Source organism: Cryptomeria japonica, chromosome 4 (genome assembly GCF_030272615.1).
Source record: "Cryptomeria japonica chromosome 4, Sugi_1.0, whole genome shotgun sequence".
Classification (NCBI taxonomy): domain Eukaryota; kingdom Viridiplantae; phylum Streptophyta; class Pinopsida; order Cupressales; family Cupressaceae; genus Cryptomeria; species Cryptomeria japonica.
In genome coordinates, this window is record NC_081408.1 from 737,936,692 (window position 1) to 737,957,700 (window position 21,009).

The window sequence follows — 21,009 nt, forward strand, 5'->3', positions numbered from 1 at the left end:
ATAGGCCTGGTTAATTTGTGTTTGACTTCTATGGTAGACGTAGGAATTATATACCATATTTTATTTGACTCTCTTTGTTTTTGATTAAAAAAGAAGCGATAACTAGGCCGCCGACCCTTTACATAGTTAGAGACTATCAATAATACAATTGCAACAACAAAACCTTACAATTCAACAACAACCCAGACCCAACTCAAGGAGGGCTAGGGACACCCGCACCAGAAGGGGTTTGGGGGGGCAGGGAAAATTTCCCCCTTCGCCTGCGACAAACAACAGTCCAGGCAATACTGTCCTTGGGACCATCAAGAGAGTGATCAAGTGGTAAGGTCCTTCCTTGGATACCATTAGAATGTTCGAGGGAGTGCAACAACGATGCAACAGCCGACTGCTGCAGAACAACAGTAGACTGTTGCAGAGGAGTGGCTTCAGGAGAAAAAGAAGAAGATGTGGAGCGGAGCTGCAAGTCGAAGGCGACATGAGTTGAATCCAAAGTTGGAGCCATTGGAGTTGGGACTTCATGGACATCAACAACATTGTCCTCCTGAGAGGAATCAACGGAAACAGAGTCAGAAGCATTGATTGTCAAATGATCTTCAGTAGCGTCCTTCCACCAAGTAGTAGCACCTCTACGGCAAGAGGGAGAACAATCCGAAGCTAAGTGACCCGTTGAGAAGCACCTTCGGAAACGAAAGGGGAGGCTCTCATAATCCAACAGTTGAGTGCAAGGCCTATCCCTAACCATAAGAACCACATCCCTGGAAAGGAGCAGAGATATGCCGACATCAATTAATAAATAGGCAAAGATAGAATGACTCTCTTTATTGAAATACGCCTTGTGGCTGTATAAGAAAACTTGTTCTCATGCAGCAGATTATTGTATTATTATAAGGTTACCCATGGAGACTTCATAGGCATAAGGATTCTCACAGAGATAATCTGGTTAGTATGGCCACTCTCACATCAAAGAGCACAATGGATTGTGCTCTTATTAGCAAAGACCCACCCGTAGGATCATAGCGCCATTATGCACTACTCTAGAATTAGTAGTCATTTAATTCTTAGATCTGTAAGTATGGTATTTGTGTTTGCATATATGGTTTACTCCATATATATATATATATATATATATATATGTGTAGCGTCCTAAAATTGCGACACTTGCAATTTCGACTGCATTTTGGTCTTCACGATGGCGATGCAACACGCAACCTGAATGGAGACCCCAAAACTTGCTCACGACACCAAAAACTGCATTTTTCAAGCACCATTGGCCTGAACCTCCTTGCACCCCGCTGTCCCGGAGGTGGGACCAGAGCGCCCAGCGCCTTGGTCCCTCTGGACCAGGGCGCCCAGCGCCCTGGTCCTCCAGGACCATGGCGCCCAACGCCCTGGTCCCTGGGTCCTATTTTGGGCCCGGTCTCCTAAGTGATATCGGGTCTTTTTGATTGCAATTTGGAAATATACTTCCCTGGTCGGCCTAAGGTCGGGAAAATCAGTCTATCAGCCCTAATTGACAAGTATATAAACTACATTTTCCTCTTTCATTCGATATGATGGAAAAGGCGTGGAAATTATACTCAAGCATTCAAGCATTCAAGCATTCCTTCAAGCAATTGATCATTTCAAATCTCCATTCAAGGCTAAGTGTTGCATTCAAGACAAGGATTCAACCATTGAAGAGGAGATCACCTACTTCATGCTACAACATACAACATACAACATCTAAACCTTTGCACATAAGGATACCAACATCCTTAGAACAAGGTATTAGTACTTGTTTACATTACAGTCATTTACATTTACAGCTCTTGCTCATTTCTTGGTTAATTCCAAAACCGGGGTTTGACCTAAAGGCAAACCCCTAATCCCTAACCCCCCAATCGTCTTCGCTTTTCTGTGTGTAGGTTGCAGGTACGCGGCTGAGATTGAAGATCTGGAATCCTTGTGCAGAGACGAACCGATCCCCCTTCGTTTGACGGATTTTTCGGAGGACCGTGGCGCCGGGCGCCATCGTCCCGACAACTTTTGCTCAAATTTGCAGGACAGCGCCGTATCGACATTTTACTGCTAATTCCAGGTCCGCAGCTTCATCCTATAACCTAAACTCAGTTTATAAGCGAATCTTTGTCACTTTCTATGCATGCTTAGCTTAATTCTTCTATGCACATTCTTTACAAAAGAGGGTAGCCTTGCTTTCCTAACCCTTGAAATTCATTTAGCATCCAATCTTACATTGTGTGGGATTGAATCTTATGAGTTTCAACCCCTCTTTTGAATGTAAAGTCTTCCCCCTAAGTGAAAACCCATCGAATCCTAGCGAACCTCCCTTCTCTCTCCTCGGAGTCAGAAGAGGGGAGAACAACTAGGGTTCGACCGCGATTTTCCGCTTTACATTTTGGTGAACCCGACGTGAACATCCTTTCTGATTTTTCATGCTTAGATCTGAAAAGTTGATTACATTTCCATGTTTGATCTTTTGCAAAATTTTAGAGGTGATTGCATAAAAACCCTAAATTTTCTTTTTGAACATTGAACTTGCGAAATGTTTAATTGTTAATGTTTGTTTCAGATCTGCCCTTCTATTACAAATTATCAATTCATGTCTGTACTTTAATGTTGAAAATTAAGTGGTTAAAAGTCAAAACCCTAATTTTTGAAACCCTCTTGATTCAACCTTTGTCTGACAATTTCACTGATCAAAACATCTCCAAATCAGCTGTAACTTTGGATTCTGCAATAAAATCACATTATCCTTCATCCCTGAAAATTTGGAAAAAAGTTGCGAGGACCGTGTTGCACTCCGAGCGCCATCGTCCCCGACATTTTTTCCGAAATTTCGGGAGCGACATTTTACTGTGTTTTTCTGCTAAAATCCAGAATTTTGGCTGATTTTATCAATTATAACACCTTCAAAATTACAGTCAAAGTTGGTCTTGCGATTGCTTGGTCTAAGGCTCCTAATCATTCAAAAATTGTCAAAATTAAAATTTTGTGTCAAAATTATGTTCTTACTGTCCTAAATCTGAAAAGTGTGTCTACATTCATTCGAAATTTCAGTGCTTTATTCAAATTCTTGCAATTTATGACTTTTGAAATTAAGTGCTTAATTACAACAACTTTGATTTCCGCTTTCAAAATTGAATTTTGCGTGAAATTGAGTCAATTTTTAATTTTCAAAATTTGCATTGCTTTTGACATTCCCTCTAAAATCATAAAATTCAAAATTTCAGTTTCCCTCTCTTTTTCAAAAATTCAAATTTTGCATTTTTCGACAATCTTGATAGGGTTCAATTTTGAATTTGCAACTTTAATTTGGCCTATCTACAGATCGTAAAATCCCTCAATTTTTTCAGATTAGCTCTAAAATCATCATACCTTTCATCCCTGCAAATTTCGAAAAAAATTGCAAGGACCGTGTTGCACTCCGAGCGCCACGGTCCCGGACATTTTTTCCGAAATTTCGGGAGACTGTTGTGATTGTATTTAACAGCTTAAATCTGGAAGATTGGCTGGTTTTACTGAAAATTGCTACCTCTAAGATCAAAATCTTTTCTCTCTCTCTAGTGCATGAGTTTTACAACAGTAAGCCCTACTTACACTATTCCCGTTAGACGAAGCCGTAGAATTAAGTCCTTCCGAGGTTTAACTACCGAAGAGATGGAACCTAATTTGAGTAGCCTTTTTAACGAGGATATGGGTAATTCCTCTAATCCTCCTAATGATGAAGAAGCTCCCCATGAAGTTTCCATTGAACAACTTTCGAAATTGGATAACCAATTTGACGATTTTCACCAATGGATGTCTCATGAGTATCCCGATAGTCAAGCTCTTCCTTTAATTGAGGGTCTAAAACGCATGCTTCAAAGTGATAAGAATGGAATTGATGTTTTACGTGGTATCACACATATTGTGGATTCGAATATGATGCCTATGAAGAGTTGTGCTGAATCTTTAGGTTATACACAACCTCCTACACAAGTCAATCATTCTATTCCTTTGACAACTACTATTGCTAGTATACCTACCTTTACATCAAACATCATGGCTACCTCTATACAAGACATTCCTCCTGTGATCACTAGTCATGGGGGTAATCCTCCCTCTTCTTCAATTAATCCTCTTCCTTCATTCAATCCAACTTCTTCGTACATTCCTTCAATGAATGTTCCTATTACATATTCACAAATGAACATGACGCAAGGGGGCAATTCATTTAACCATTCCATTCCTCCTTGTAGTGTTCCTCCTATCCAATCATCCCCTATGGTTGACTATCATAGGGTCCCACCACCTTACTCTTTACCTTCTTTCAATAACATCACACCTCCATCTCAATCTAACACACCTAATATGAACTCTTCGACTGAAGCGACCATTAACAATCTTGCACAAACTGTCTCTTCTTTACAGCAACAAATTGCCTCTATGAATCAATCTAAGTTTAGTGTGCCCACATTTGATGCTGCGAGCCCACTTTCTCTTGATATTGTTCGAGCTATCCCTCCTAAACATGTTGAAATCCCACATTTGGAGCTTTATAATGGTAAAGGAGATCCTCTAACACATGTTAAGACTTTTCAAACAATTTGTACTGATTTTGCTTATGACTCAAGGTTGCTTGCGAAACTATTCACTAGAACATTAGGAGACAAAGCCCTACAATGGTATTGCTCATTGCCTTCTTATTCTATTACTTCTTTCGAACAACTTGCAAATGCTTTCATTCAACAATTTCAAAACAATATAAGTCCTAAAGTTACTTTGATTGATTTAATGCATTGTAAACAAGGTGTTAAAGAAAAAGTGACTGATTTTATTGGTAGATATAAGCATTTGTATGCTCAAATTTCTTTTCCAGTGCCTGATAATGATATTCAAAGAATCTTTATTTCTAATTTGCAAAAAGATATTCGAGACAAACTTCTGTTTTCTGAGTTTACTTCTTTCCAACAGTTGTGTGCCACTCTTCACAATTATCAACTGACTGTGAGTCAAATGGAACAATCACATCCTATGGCTCCGAGTGATAAGGGTGATAGCAGTCAACAACCATTTGGGAAGATTAAACCGAACAGAGATTCCATCAAATTCAATGAAAACATCATCAACAACAATGTGAATGCAGCATCAGGTGTGCCTCCTATTTCTAAATTTTTCAGGAAAGAAAGAAAGTATACTCCTTTGAATGAATCATTGCATGATATTATGAATAAGTTATTGGGACAAAATGTGCTTACTCTTCCTCCTGTACGACAAATTGATCCTGCAAAGATTACTTCACCTTATTTTGATCACAAAGCTTTTTGTCATTTTCATCGTCAGCCTGGTCATGATACTGAAAAATGTTTTTCTTTAAAGGGTAAAATTCAGGATTTGATTGATAATAATACTATTTCTGTTTCTGGAGTGAATGATAAAGGCAACACATCTGTAGCTCCTCCTAACCAAAATCTTCAGATTTTCACTGATCCATTACCTTCTCATACCTCTAATGCAATTGAGGCTAATGATTCCTCTCTTTCATCTGATGATCTTGTGTCTATGACTCCGAATGTGATTAACTTTGTCGAGCAACAAGAAATCCCTAAAGAACCTTCCATCACATTTGATTCTAGTGAAACCATTAGAGCACCTGATGGTCCTTTATACATAGTTGCAAAAGTCAAGAATACACCTTGCCGTGGAGTGCTTATTGATCCTTCGTGCATGGTTAATGTTATTACTGAAGAATTTCTTTTTACTTTGCAATTGAATCAAGTGATCTATGACAAAACAGATGTGATTGTGAAATTATTTGATGCATTTTCTTCTCCTGCAATTGGTTCTATTACATTGCCTATTGAGGTCCATAATAAATCTCTTGATGTGAACTTTGCTATTATTCCTTCTTCCGAACAATTTCGTGTGAAGCTTGGCTATCCTTGGCTATCTTCCATGAAGGCTATTGCTTCTCCTATACATAAGTGTTTGAAATTTCCCCATAATGGTGAAGTTGTTACTGTCAATCATAGTCTCTTTAAACCAGCTGAAAGAACTTCTAGTGTTCCTATTGATTACTTTTGGCCTAAACAATTCCAATCTCTTCCCCCGCGAAGTGATCATCTTTTCAAATCTTATCAAAAGTGGAAAACAGATATGATCTTATCTCTAAGTGAACCTAGAACACCTAAACTTGACATTCCTATCATTCTTGAGAAGGAAATTCTTCCTTTGAAAGATAAAACTAATGTCTTTCCTCAAGAAGATTCCCAACCCGTCCCCATGGATGTGACTATGTCTATGCCTGATAAATCTTCTAAGAGTAGATCTATACCTCCTCGTCATGATGGACTTGGTCTTCTCCCTAAACCAAAAATTCCTCCTTTATATGGAGCAGTTCCTCCTCCTGCCTTTTATAGAGAAAAGAGACCTTCTTCTTCTCCTATTATCCAGCCTAAGAGACCACAACCTAAACACCCAAGTGCTAAGGATGAGAACATTCCTCCTCCTCAATCTTCTACACTTCCTACTAAGACTAGACGTAATCGTTCTGCACGAGAACGCCGACGAAAGCGTCGTCTTAGGGCTCAAGCAGCTGCTTCTCAAACTTTACAATCTCCAAAAACACCTTCAACAAGCATTATTCCATTTTCTCCTCAGCCGGATATTGAGCCTAAATCTCCTAAACATAAGATGCATGATGGTGCGCGAGTTAAAGATCCTATTTTTATAAATCTTGATGATGATATAGATGAAAATGTTATTCATGATGAAAATGTTACTCCTCTTGCGTCTGATAGTGAATATGAACTTGTTGATGTTGATAACCATTTATCTAATGAATTTTCTAAAGCACTTATCCTAGCTCCTAGACAAGAACAATGTGGCTCGGAACATGAACATAGCCCTTGTTTGGATCTTGTGATAGCTCCATCTGCTGTGTTGGATGTTCCTCCTCTAGCGTGTTCCCTGCCTTCCCGAAACATTGATCAGCAAGATCGGGGGGTAGATGACGTGCTAGACTAGTTACATTAGCATAGCAGATTCTTTCCTCCTCTCTTTCGTTACTTCTTCTATATGTTATTCTCATTCTTCTATTTGTTGTCCTTGGTGTTGTCTACTTGAGGACGATGCAAAGCATTGAGATCTTTCGGTCTCTCTCATGTTGACCCAAAAGACACATGTGTTCCCTTCTTCTAGGTGACCTTCCTTGATTGGGGAATGAAGAACAATTATGCATACATACATATGATATATACATGACTTATCATACAGCATACTGACCCCGAGGAAAGCGAAGTCACCTCGTGCTTTGTGTTTTGTGTCTATTATCCTTGGGTTTATCTCACACTTGGGGGCTAAATCCTTGCGATAACGCGCTCCTTTCTTTTCTCATTTCTTATGTGTATCACTACGTTAAAACAATCACCCCCGTTGAGGTGCGTGCGATCGCTTTAACGTAGGGGGGCATACACCCTGACTATCCCTTCACGATACTTGAAAATTTCTTGGAGAACTTAGCTTTGCCTTGAAAATTTTCGGTATTTCTCTTACATGACTCATAGTGAGGGAACCTTACTACTGACAGTCATGGTTCTCCCTCGTGATCTTCCCTTTTACTTTGTCAATCGAAGTCGTAAGATCCTTAGTCCACTGGGGGCTTGGTGTATCTTGCCTCCTTGACGTGGTGAAAGTCTTTCAATATTGTTTCCTTGTACTTTACCGGAAGTATGAGCATACATACTCCCGCTAAAGTGGGGGCTAAATGTAGCGTCCTAAAATTGCGACACTTGCAATTTCGACTGCATTTTGGTCTTCACGATGGCGACGCAACACGCAACCTGAATGGAGACCCCAAAACTTGCTCACGACACCAAAAACTGCATTTTTCAAGCACCATTGGCCTGAACCTCCTTGCACCCCGCTGTCCCGGAGGTGGGACCAGGGCGCCCAGCGCCCTGGTCCCTGGGTCCTATTTTGGGCCCGGTCTCCTAAGTGATATCGGGTCTTTTTGATTGCAATTTGGAAATATACTTCCCTGGTCGGCCTAAGGTCGGGAAAATCAGTCTATCAGCCCTAATTGACAAGTATATAAACTACATTTTCCTCTTTCATTCGATATGATGGAAAAGGCGTGGAAATTATACTCAAGCATTCAAGCATTCAAGCATTCCTTCAAGCAATTGATCATTTCAAATCTCCATTCAAGGCTAAGTGTTGCATTCAAGACAAGGATTCAACCATTGAAGAGGAGATCACCTACTTCATGCTACAACATACAACATACAACATCTAAACCTTTGCACATAAGGATACCAACATCCTTAGAACAAGGTATTAGTACTTGTTTACATTACAGTCATTTACATTTACAGCTCTTGCTCATTTCTTGGTTAATTCCAAAACCGGGGTTTGACCTAAAGGCAAACCCCTAATCCCTAACCCCCCAATCGTCTTCGCTTTTCTGTGTGTAGGTTGCAGGTACGCGGCTGAGATTGAAGATCTGGAATCCTTGTGCAGAGACGAACCGATCCCCCTTCGTTTGACGGATTTTTCGGAGGACCGTGGCGCCGGGCGCCATCGTCCCGACAACTTTTGCTCAAATTTGCAGGACAACGCCGTATCGACATTTTACTGCTAATTCCAGGTCCGCAACTTCATCCTATAACCTAAACTCAGTTTATAAGCGAATCTTTGTCACTTTCTATGCATGCTTAGCTTAATTCTTCTATGCACATTCTTTACAAAAGAGGGTAGCCTTGCTTTCCTAACCCTTGAAATTCATTTAGCATCCAATCTTACATTGTGTGGGATTGAATCTTATGAGTTTCAACCCCTCTTTTGAATGTAAAGTCTTCCCCCTAAGTGAAAACCCATCGAATCCTAGCGAACCTCCCTTCTCTCTCCTTGGAGTCAGAAGAGGGGAGAACAACTAGGGTTCGACCGCGATTTTCCGCTTTACAATATGTTTGAGAAAGCTTAACTACAAGGTTATATTCAAATTGAAGGGGATCGACTTCTCATATGAAAACGCTACGGCAGGACCTCGAACTGCCATTAAATAGGCTTGTGAACTGATGAAAAGGATCATTTCAGATCACTTTAACAGCTACAATTTTATCAAATACATAGTCATCGATTTCATACATCTAGTGCATTAATGTTTGTATATCACTACACTGATATATTCTTGCAGATCACTACACTGTGATCTTTGAGCTATATGTATCCGTGTGTAAAGAAGGATGGTTAATTAAACTTTACTATTCATTAATTAGTGGCATTGCAGAGTCTTAAAGGGAGGTGGATTCGCTAAGAGTTGTCGTGAGGGATTTTTATTCTTTCTAGTAACTAAAAGCAATTAGGGTAAATACAATCTATTTTATTGACAATGAAACAAAGGTAACCAAGGACAATAAAATTATTTTACTTTCTTTGCTTTCTTGTATAGTAATTAAAGACAATCAATGTAAATACATTTTAGGTTATCTTATCTTGAAATGCAAGTAATTAATGACATGTTAAAAATTCTTGTATATCTTATTGTGTATCTAAAGATAGACAAGGTAATTAAACTTTATTTTATTTTGTCATGAAATAAAAGTAATTAAAGATCATATCTTTTATTTATTTATTTAGTAACTAAGGTAAATACATTTTATTCTTTCTATTATGTCTAAAAAAACACCTTTTTTCTTTTATTATTTCCTCAATATAATACATTACTTGCTTCTATAAGAAAAATCCAACTTCTTTAATGAAGATAGAAAATAAATCTTATTATAATTCCTTTTTCTAAATGGCAAGAGTAACTCACATGTTACCATAGTACTTTCATTATATAGTAATAATTCGACGTCATAGAATTGTAATCTATTAGATCATTGAATAATATATTACAAGAGTAGGAGAATCCCGAAAAGGGCATGCCAATGGAATAAGACTTGCTCTAATGAAACTTTCAACCAATATACAAGGAAATGACTCCTAAGATAACATTTCAAAATAACCAAGTGATCCTCGATAGAGTTTTGCAAAAAGTGGAACAACAAAAGGCTTGTTCTCCTTCCAACCTTAATGGCATCATGAAGCCTCATGGGCTCTGGCCATACTCCCAAGGAATAGACTACCATATAATCATAGTTTCTAATGAAAAAGACTTATACACATATACTATATACCAACTACACCAAGCACACTATTAAACCATCTTCACGAATCAATCTTTCTTGCAACATAAACACAAAGAAAAACACCATGCTAAACTTATGCATGGGAAGAGAAGACTTATCTCTTCAAATATTTCACCGGGATAAGCCTCCTTTCTACAACTTCATACCAAGATTGATATCTCTACTCCATAATGTAAGATTCCTTCTTTCTTCTTCCTCTCTCCCTCCTTTCCAACACAACAATAGTTCTCTAGAAGGAGAAGTGGGAAATTGCCCAAATTACGAGTCTCACAAAGATATAAAGGAATTTCAAAACCAACTCTCGGACCACAAGTTCCCACACATGTGTGAGGCCTTGGGAGGTGTGGGGTGTACTTGTACACTCTTTTCAACACCTATTACAAGGTTGTTCACACATGTGTGAGCCTTGTTGCCAATTCCAACATCATGAATGAACTTTGGGGAGTGATAAGTCTCCTTTTACAAGCCCCCTACACTTCAAAATTGTCACATTCATAAATGTGGACTTCTGAAGGGTCTTATCATACCCCAAAGGCAATACCACATGTCAAAAAGGTCCCTATCCCATAGGCATGGGTTCCAAGCGTCAATTTTTCCTTAAAAACCAAGCAAGTTGACTAAACACCACCCTTTTAAGGTCCATTCAAGAATCTATCTAATTTTAAACTTAACTAAGGCTCACCAACTCTAACCCGACTTACAACACATGACTTACAATTAAATACCCTCTCAAACACAATTAAACTTGATCCACAATATTAAAATCCATAAACACAATCATTTTGACATAATAATCCTACATTTCCTTCTAGGTCAAAAAGGGGTTGCACTAATAACTTCTCAAGAGGTGTTTGATTTGTTAAACAACTCCAACCCCACTTACAACACATGGCTTGCAGTTAGATACCCTCTCAAACACATTTAAACTTGATCCATAATATTAAAACACATAAACACAATCACTTCAACATAATAATCTTGCATTTCCTTCCAAGTCAAAAAGGGGTTACACCAATAACTTCTCAAGAGGTGTTTTATTTGTTATTAATGTTTCTCCTTTCTCCTATTTCAACTTTTTCTTTCCTACACAATACAACCATAAGCATAGTTAGATCACCATGGCAATTCATATTAGTTGTTAGTCAAACTCTCATAATATTTCTTGTGAACTATTTACTCATCGGTTCCAATATGGCACAACAAATCCACTTATAATTCCGAAAGTCATGTCCAATAACTCATACATGCATACATCTTTATCAATAAAAAAGGTGAATCATCGTAATGCCAAAATAAGATACAAGAGCTATTGGTCCCATATGCCAATCATTCATAAAGCTAGTTCAATTTCATCATAATCGAAGACGAGACACACATAACTATAGTATGTTTATTGATGACAATAGAAATATACCCATTATGATGGCCACAACCACTTTATCCACAATCTTTGATCCAACTAACTAGGGTGTATATAGCAATTGGGGTTGTATTAATCCTTTATGAGGCAAGGTCTTACATATATCAACATAGCCTGTCACTATCCTTCCAAAACTCGAATGTTCAGTTATGTAGCAACTATTTAGTCATCTCGAGGTCAGAAAAATTAAGATTAGGTAAGATGGTGGAAAGAATGATTTTCCCTAGTTGTGCTTATAGATAGAACCACTTATCCCTAGCATTTAATCAATCTATTCTATGATTCCTCTAAAGCATTATTTTTTATATCTTTAATCAATGTTTTGTGTATCTTATATCTAGTTAATATTCCTATCTTAATATATAATCTACACTCAAAATATATTCTTTGAGGATTCATATCATATATCACACATTTTTTCTATTTTTCGCATTATTATATCTATTCTAATATTGATACTGTATTTATATATTAAAATTATTCTAATTTTGACAAAAAAAATTCTAACATAAATAATGTGTAATTATTAAAACACTTTGTAAAGAAAAGTCTAAAACACAATAAAAAATATTGACTTGAACAACTTAAGTGCCAATTGAGAAAAGATTGGTAACCTTAGGTGTGATGCTAAAGATCTATACATTTATTGTTTCCCTTTGGAATAGGTGTTCGTACAACCCTCTAATGTTTGTGTGACATCTAATATATTCACTTCTATATCATATTCTTTATCCTTTAGACCTATGAATTTATCTTCCATTACCTTGCAAGTAGATTGCAAATCATGCACATTAGATTTCATTCAACAAGTGTGGCACAAAGTAAGGTAGTGAGATCATTTAGTTTTATATGTGAAATATGTAGGCCTTGTTAATCTCTTAAATTTATATTCTTGTATAGTTTTTTCAATCCATTTAACATCACCATTGGAATTGTGATCTTCTAGCAATTCATCCTATGAATTATTAAGTGGCACTTCTTGAGGAATGAGCTTTGATAGACAATATCTATTGAAAATATTCATATTTAATCAATATAATTCTTATTAAAGTGGGCTCCCAACTTATGGACCAATATTGATGTAAGAGCATCCAAGGTGTAAGAGCAATCTTGTATCACCCAATTTTTTTAAAATTTTTTTTTAACAATAAAGGCTAAAATGACAAGGTTACTATTTTTGTAAGTTGGCATTTGTGCTTGTATGAACTACCCCAAGGATGGTGAAATAATCATCTCAACATAATGTAACCTTTGAGAGAAGTTTTTGATTTGAGAAATATATCCAATATAGTTTCAAATTCAAAATTGAGGCCCTTAGAAGCCTTATAAAATTGAAAGTTGGGCAAAATTTGGCATCCTAGATTTCTTCTCGAGCTTTCCAATGATATATAATGATTGAAAATCTAACAATTGGATTGAAATTTATGGTTCCCATTGCATTTATACTTTCTAGGATAAAGGGGTTAAATGTGAGTCATAGAGAATAGTTTAGTAGTGCATATTGTAGCTCTATCTTGCAACTTTTTTCTTGATAGAATTAGATTTCCTCATAATAAGAAATCGTACTGAATTCATTTTCATGGAAATAATATAAATCGGTTATTTATTTCCCTCTTGTATTTGTCTAGTTCATCTCTCTTATTGTTCCATACTATGTGTTTGGTGGAGTAGCCCTTCATCAAACATGTATGTTGTGTGGTGGTCTATTGGCTTATGGGTTGAACTTTCACTTTCTTATCCTTCATTCATCTTATATTTTCTACTTCTTCCATGCACTTGTTGTAACCTCAAAATTGGTATCATTACTTCTATAATTTTTTTCCTATGTGAACTTGAGTATTTAGCACCATTATTCCTATAGTGTAGGATTTTAGTAAGCTACCTCCATTTCCATAACCTAAAAGTCACTCCCTTAATATTGAGTTATATATTGTGATACCTCCAATGAAAGTCTTTTTTGCCATGTAAAGTATACAAGGCAATGTGCACAATGTTGGCTATCCCATGGAAACCTATGTCTCCTTAGTTATGACATTGGCCTTTAATATTATGCCAATAATCACATCACACAACTAGAATTCATTCTTTTATGCACAATTGTAAAACCATTAATGTATAATTTTCATATTAGTTTAGAAAGATTAAATTTTCCCTCAAGATTTCATTCTACACTACCTCCTAACTAATTTTGAAAAATAATACTTTTATTTCTCTTTTAAAATTCTAAGAACAAAAACTAACTAGAAATATTCTCTCATGTAATGAAATATTATATATCTTCTAAGCTAAAGATAAGAATTAGAGTTGGAAATGCATTAATTATAAAAAATAGAAACTTGCATGAGAAACTAGAGGAGAATGAGGAATGAAGAAAAATTAATAAAGTTTATTGAGCTTTTCTATATTTTCTTTTCAATTAAATTCATCTTGTGAGTTTTGGTTGCATCGTTAGGTCCCTTTTTTGCTTTAATATCACTAATGTATGGACAAGTTGGACTATAACGAGTCTCCTCAACCATTATTGGTGTAGCTCTCATCACTTAAGTGGGTTTGTATTGTTGTTTTATCTAATTATTTGGATTGGATCTATACATAATCTGATGGTGTACCTTCTACCACCCACTCTTTTTTATGAATGTACACTTATTTTTTAAATATAGCCATTGTTCATCAAAACACTTAATTTTTGTTTAATGCATTATTTTTTTCAACATCTAATGAGTTTATTATGTTTGTGTATATAGGGAAGGTCATTATTGATGGTATTGTACACAAAAAGTTTGATGCAAAACAAAAGTTCCAACTTAATCAACAATTTCTTCATGTGAAAAAACAAAAAGGACCAAAAATAAAGGTAAAATATACCAATTTTAATAATATTTTTTAATCTAATTTATCTAGAACTGCTAGAACTAACTTCTTTCTTATGAATTCCTATTTAGGAATGGGACCATACATCTCAAATAACTACAACTACACCAATTATATTCAATATACCTTCGGTACACATTTTTTCTTATCTTTACCTTGTTAATTCATAATTAATATTTTGTACATTTAATTACATACAAATACAATTTTTCTTATGAAAGAAATATAAATATACTAATGTAGTGAAATAGATAATTTTATAAATATATATAAATAGCGAATTCTTTCCATTTAAATAATGACTCAAACTTTATATTTTCTCTAAAATATATGTTGATTGAATTTAAGCCCATAAGGATTGAGCTTCAACACTATGGGAATAGTTTGATGTGTAAAATTGATTATAGTATATGAGATTGTCCTAATACAATGTTGACTTTAACAAACCTACATTACCTTATATGATCATGTATAAGGATGATGATATTTAAGAATATCTTTGGGAAATTTATTAGATTGTTAGAATTAATTTATCCTAGGTCAAACTTCTCATTTAGGATTAATTTTGCATGGCTTTGATCAAATGTTTGAATACATCATGCAAATAGCCTATAATTAGATTTTGATGCATTGGATTACTTATAATCTTTAAATTGAAATGTTTTCTAGATATGTAAAGGGTTGTAGGGGTTAGAGCCCCTCCTATAGGGCCCAAAGAGACTATCCTCTTGGTGGGGGTTGTTGAGTTGGTGGGAAAAATTGCCCATTATCTTAAGACCCTTCCCCCAAAATGGCGTGTGGCCATATACATATACATTGCCCTAAAGCTTTTATCATTCACATACCCCCAAAATAAAACTAGACATATACATTATAGTTAATTTCTGTAGCCATCCAGCGCCACCCTCCTTAGAGGGATCTAGAAGTTTCTTTAGGAACAGAGCATTTCTTCTCACCAACACACATCTATGTTCAATTCTCGAGGCATATACCCGATTGAGGATGGGAAATTACTTCACCTCCTTGCCTCATCTACCTATCACATAGTAATACTTAAGCATTGGGATCATGTTCGTCCCATCTATATTCTCCATCACATCATATAATTCCCTCAAGAAACATTTATTAAACAATTTCCTGCATAGAGCACATACCATCTCCTTCATCTGACCAAAATCCACCAGGATTGCAACAAACATAGCGATGATATCAATGTTCACCGTATGTCAATATACAATTGTAAGGAATTCCTCACCTAGGATTCTCTTCCCTACATGTATCACCATCTCCATAACCGAATATCAACACCTTCTTTAGCCTCTTCTTTGAAACATCTCCCAAGAATGACATCTGCCTCCTTCTACAAGTGAGCTTGATCGGCGTCTCCATGTTGCGATACCACAAGGTTGAAATGGCAATGCTTGAATGAAAAATGACACCCAACCCTCTTCCAATAGGGGAAAGGACCCAGTAGTTGTGCACCCTAACTTCACGCTTCTCAAAATCCTACTTGGAAATTTCAAATCACTTTGATTTTTTTACAGCAGCTTACATGGCAAGTACCCTGCTTATAACTAAGGTTTCAGCGCCACATCATCAAATATGATGCCACATCAGCATGCTTTTTGCCAAGGTGTCCAAAACAACGCCAAAAAAAAGTGAGACCAATAGGCATGCAAAAGAGACCCCAATAGTTGTGCAACTGACATGGCATCACCTGATTGGTTACTTTTTACAATATTAGTACATTTCTTAACAACTATTGGTACATTTCCTAACAACTTTTTGGTACATTTCCTAACAAAAATTGATATTTTTTGTTTCAAACAATAGGTTTTATTTGTTCAATTTTTGGAACAAAAGGTATCAACAACCCTCACAACAATTGGTACATGCTCAACTACTGGGTCCTTTCCCCTATATCCTTCCCACTATCACATGAATGAATATCTCCCATCTCAATGCACATCACTTCATTTTTTTCTCTATCTACCATCTACCTTATAAACCATCTGGAAGAACAACAATTTGCTCCATTAGACGAGGGATAATCTCAATTATATCGAATCAAATGTGTTGGCCAGTCAAACAATGAACACGTCATCGTACTTCCCCTCTCAGCTCAACCAAGGCTTACCTCACTCGATCCAAATGTGGATTCATCCACTAAAGGCAATAAATGTCATGAGTACAACCTCATAACGGATGGTACCACCAACCTGGCTGCGGCTAAACTGGCTCCAAAAAGCTGCTGATTAAATTGGTTTATACTGTGTATATAAGGGGAAAATCAGTCGCAATGTTTCTGTCGAGTTGTGCAGTCATTCTGAGCCTATTCTGCAATTATTCTGTGTGCATAACACAAGGGTTTTGCATTGTACGACATCACGGTTTTGGAGCCAGTTTAGCAGCGTCCCAACTCGATGTCACATCAAAACTTTAATTACCTTCCAATACCCTCTCCACCACCTAGATCTCCATGAGAGATTGCCACCCTATCCAAGTTTAAACTGTCATACATGACTCTCTTAGTAGGCTTTTTCGACAAGTCATCGAGTCTCCTATTGCCTTCCCAGTATATGTTTGAAACACAAAAATCTTTGAATGAATGAATGAAATATTTTAATGACGTCCATGAGACTAAAGATTCTTTTCGATGTCAAATCTTCTACTATTGATTTTAACTAGGAGGCGAGCAGTCTACTTAATTCTATCTTCCTCAAATAACTGAGAACCTTTAAATTTCCTTATGTCTTGGATCAATTTTAGCCATCTACTAAGAACCTAATTAGGTGTTGCATTTTGTTAGATGAAATTTTTAGTAATAAGAGTCTCCTTCTAAATGAAATTGTTTAACATTAATGACAAGCCCACATTTTATCCCCAAGAGCACCGCCCAAAATTCTACCATATTGTTAATGGTATCACCAAAGGATTTGGCTTTATCACATAAGATTCTTCACAAATGGTCTTTGATCATGCACCCTTCTCCATTTAGACTTAATTTTAGGTAGAGGAGATAAATTAAGTGCAATGGTTGGAAAAGTTGGTAATCATAATGAAACAATTAGGGCTCTTCTTGATATTTGATGTGAATGCCCAACTATCTTGTAATTATGTTTGTAAAAGGGTAGCATGAAAATTAGTCTTTTATATGTGTGTATGTCATAAATCTGAATACTAGGAGAGGAGGTCTCAAAAGGTGAAGCATAAGTCTCCATTACCTTCATGAGCACTATGTTAGAAAAATAAACAATGAAATCATGTATGTGCAAAATTTATTTAAGTGTATATTAAAAAGAATTGATGAATTAAACCATTCAAAGATGTATTACTCATAGATAATCTAAACACAACAAATATTAAAATACCATTATCTATATATGATCATATTTAGCAAGAAAGAATGACATAGCAAGTAAAACTATCATAATCATCATGTAGTAATTCACTAAGAACAATACTATCATCATTTAATTAATACAAAGTTGTAACAATATCATAAACATCCACATGGTGAGCTAGCTTAGATGTATTAGCATGGGATATATTTGTTGGTGTTGGAAATAAGCCACACCCAGGCCGACGATGGACTGGTCCAAGAGGGGCCAGTAGCTCAGTGGTAGAGCACTCCAACATCGATGGAAGGTCCTAGGTTTGAGTCCTAGTTGGTCCATGTCTCAACATGGTATCAAAGCCAGGTCCAGGCTAGGAGCCCCAAGCACATGAGAGGTGTGGCTTAAGGGGGGGTGTTGGTGTTGGAAATAAGCCACACCCGGGCCGACGATGGATTGGTCCAAGAGGGGCTAGTAGCTCAATGGTAGAGACTCCAACAGTGATGAAAGGTCCTAGGTTCGAGTCCTAGTTGGTCCATGTCTCAACAATATTGGTATCAATAAAGAAAATATGTGATGTATGAGAGTGGTCATCGTGTAGAAGAGAATGTAAGCCATCTAAGGAACATATATGTAGAGATGCATGGTTATCACTTTGTCATATAAAAAGAATGCCATCATAAGGAGTAATATTGTCATGAATAGGTAAAGGAGGCGTGGCCATATGATTCATATTTATCAAACAAGGTGTATCAAAAGGTATTCTCTATGCTATATATGTATTCATCACTATCATAATCTATAAAATCATGATTAAGTTCATGGGTAAGTGAACTAAGTGTATCTAAAAGAAATGGATAATCCTTAACCAACTCACTAAAGGAGGTAAATTTAATACACAATAAAACAACACCCATCTAGAAAATACATTTTCATCCATGATTGAAAATGCGATATGTAAGAGCATCAAGGATATAAACATGGTAAAATAAAAAAAGATATGCATGCATATATCAACCAAGAAAAATGACCTAAAAAGAGCTATAATGATAGATTATCTAAGAGTGGGTGGGAGCAAGCAAAGAGATATACAATAATGTAAAAACCCTAATCAAAGGATGACAAGCATATGCAAACAAAGGCAAATTAAAACCCTAGAAATTTTGAAAGTGAATGATAAAATCATGATTATATTAAATGTAAAAAATCCAAGGGGAATGAATTCATGACACTAGTCAAATGCTAGGGGTGTAATAGTAGAGAATTTCATCAAAAATATAAGGGAATAAAAACCCCTTTACGTAAATTTAGGTTGGTTAAGAAAATGCAAACAACAATCAAGCATAAATTAACCTAAATTAAATTAAGAGGTGGAGTTTGATAATTGCCATACATGAATATTTAGAAAATTAAAGGAAACCGGATGAATTCTACTTACTTTTAGGAACAACAATGAAAAATGATGTCATTTAAAATTTAGTTATCGTGATATAAGAAACAAAAATTTTCAATCTAAAGAATGAATCAAGCTTCATATAATCTTTGAAAAAATAGGTGGAATATGAGCTCCTTGAGGTTGAACTCAACATCACAAGAATGGTTTTATACACTAGATTGACTTGTAACCTATATGATTATTTTGCTAGAATCTTGACTTCCAGATGCTATGTTATTGTGATCTCTCATACTTGATTGTATGCAAAGATGATATTTAAGAATACCTTTGAGGAAGTTGTTAGATTGCTAGTTTCGAGTTCTGCCATGCCAAGACCCTGGTGGACTAGTTTTATGATCTTATCCGGATGTGTAAATACATAATTCTTAAGCATGCAAGTGGGTTCCTTTCAAGCTCAAAATCAAGATACTTATAGAATGGTTTCTCTTTGTAGTCAGTTTTTTGATGTGTTTAATTATACAAATAAACATTTTTAAATACCAAGATATAATAATAGGTTGCACAAATGTAAACTAAGTTAACTCCCAATGGCTACTAGGAAAGAGTTAGACTTGATAATTTAAGTTTAAAATTTTAAAGTATGACCCAAGAGAGGAAATTATAGATCTTAAGGAGGTAGTATGTATGAATATATGTGCAAGTGAAGGTGCAATAAATGGTTAGCACTAGCAAATATGTGGAAATATAGATGAAATGAAGCTAAATCAAATTCAACAAAGAAGTAATCATATATCGTTATATAATTATGTTAAATCATTATATTGAAATAAGCTTTAACTTATTTATTTATATTTATGATAATTTATAATATGGTATTACATTTGACTATAATTAAAATTTTGATATTGATGATTATAATGAGTATTTTGTAAAGGAAATCTATATCATGACTCTTTTTGCATGGTAACTAAAGCGAAAAGCTTCATCACTTAAAGTTCATCAAAACAAGAAGGTGAGGATGGAACGTTCAAACCTTCAAGATAAACTATTTCAATTGTTTGAAGAGCAACCACGCTATGCACTAAATGATCTTATTGTGAAGACGGTACAACCTAAGGTAATAAATATTGGATATTAATTATGCAAGTTATTTTTTTTTATTTTAATAAGGCTGAGATTGTGATTGTTTTTTTTTCTAGGAATTCTTGAAGCAAATAGTAGAAGAGATATGTGATAAGGTGAAGGTGGGTTCAAAGGTTGTTTATCAACTAAAACTTGAGTATAAGAGGTCCGATGTCCAAAATATGGATGAAGGTGTATAAATAATTGAGATTTTCAAAATAAATTTGAATTTGTGGTAGATTATTTATGGGTTATATTCAATTACATTGAGAGAGGTAAAATCTATTGTTACGAGCTATTTTTTAGTAAGTTTTTAAAATTTATATTTAGAATGTACTTGAAGGTGATCATTTTATATATAAAATTATTGAATAATATATAAAATTAGAAGAAACAAGAGTTGTAGTTTAGTTTCCCTTAAAATTTGTTAAGATAGTTTTGCTTTGTTTCGTTTTGTATGGAAATCCACTTTCTTTATAATGTTTTTGCTTTTTTTTTGCCAAAAAGGAAATATATTAATGTTAAAATCTGAAAAAATTGCATGACGATTTATAAATGACAACAACTATAACTAAATCTCAAGCCGTAAAAATTTAAGGAGGTTTACTCCAAGCCCACCATCTATAGGCTTCAAAGACGTTCACAAACCCACAAAAACACCTCCAAATCATTCTAAACGAATTGGAGAGATGA

At 35.6% G+C, this 21,009-nt stretch overlaps 1 protein-coding gene across 5 annotated transcripts in view; it reads left to right on the forward strand.

The window, feature by feature from the left end:
* The window catches only part of LOC131027441 (uncharacterized), a 110,134-nt gene extending 89,476 nt beyond the window's left edge, over positions 1 to 20,658 (forward strand). For all 5 annotated transcript variants that reach the window (XM_057957503.1, XM_059220120.1, XM_057957504.1 and 2 more), the window contains 4 exons: positions 14,337 to 14,446; positions 14,535 to 14,594; positions 20,168 to 20,311; positions 20,394 to 20,658. In XM_057957503.1, the coding sequence (XP_057813486.1) occupies positions 14,337 to 14,446; positions 14,535 to 14,594; positions 20,168 to 20,311; positions 20,394 to 20,516 (437 nt within the window). In that variant the 3' untranslated portion in view covers positions 20,517 to 20,658. The remainder of the gene's footprint in view (positions 1 to 14,336; positions 14,447 to 14,534; positions 14,595 to 20,167; positions 20,312 to 20,393) is intronic.
* The last annotated feature ends 351 nt before the right edge of the window (positions 20,659 to 21,009 follow it).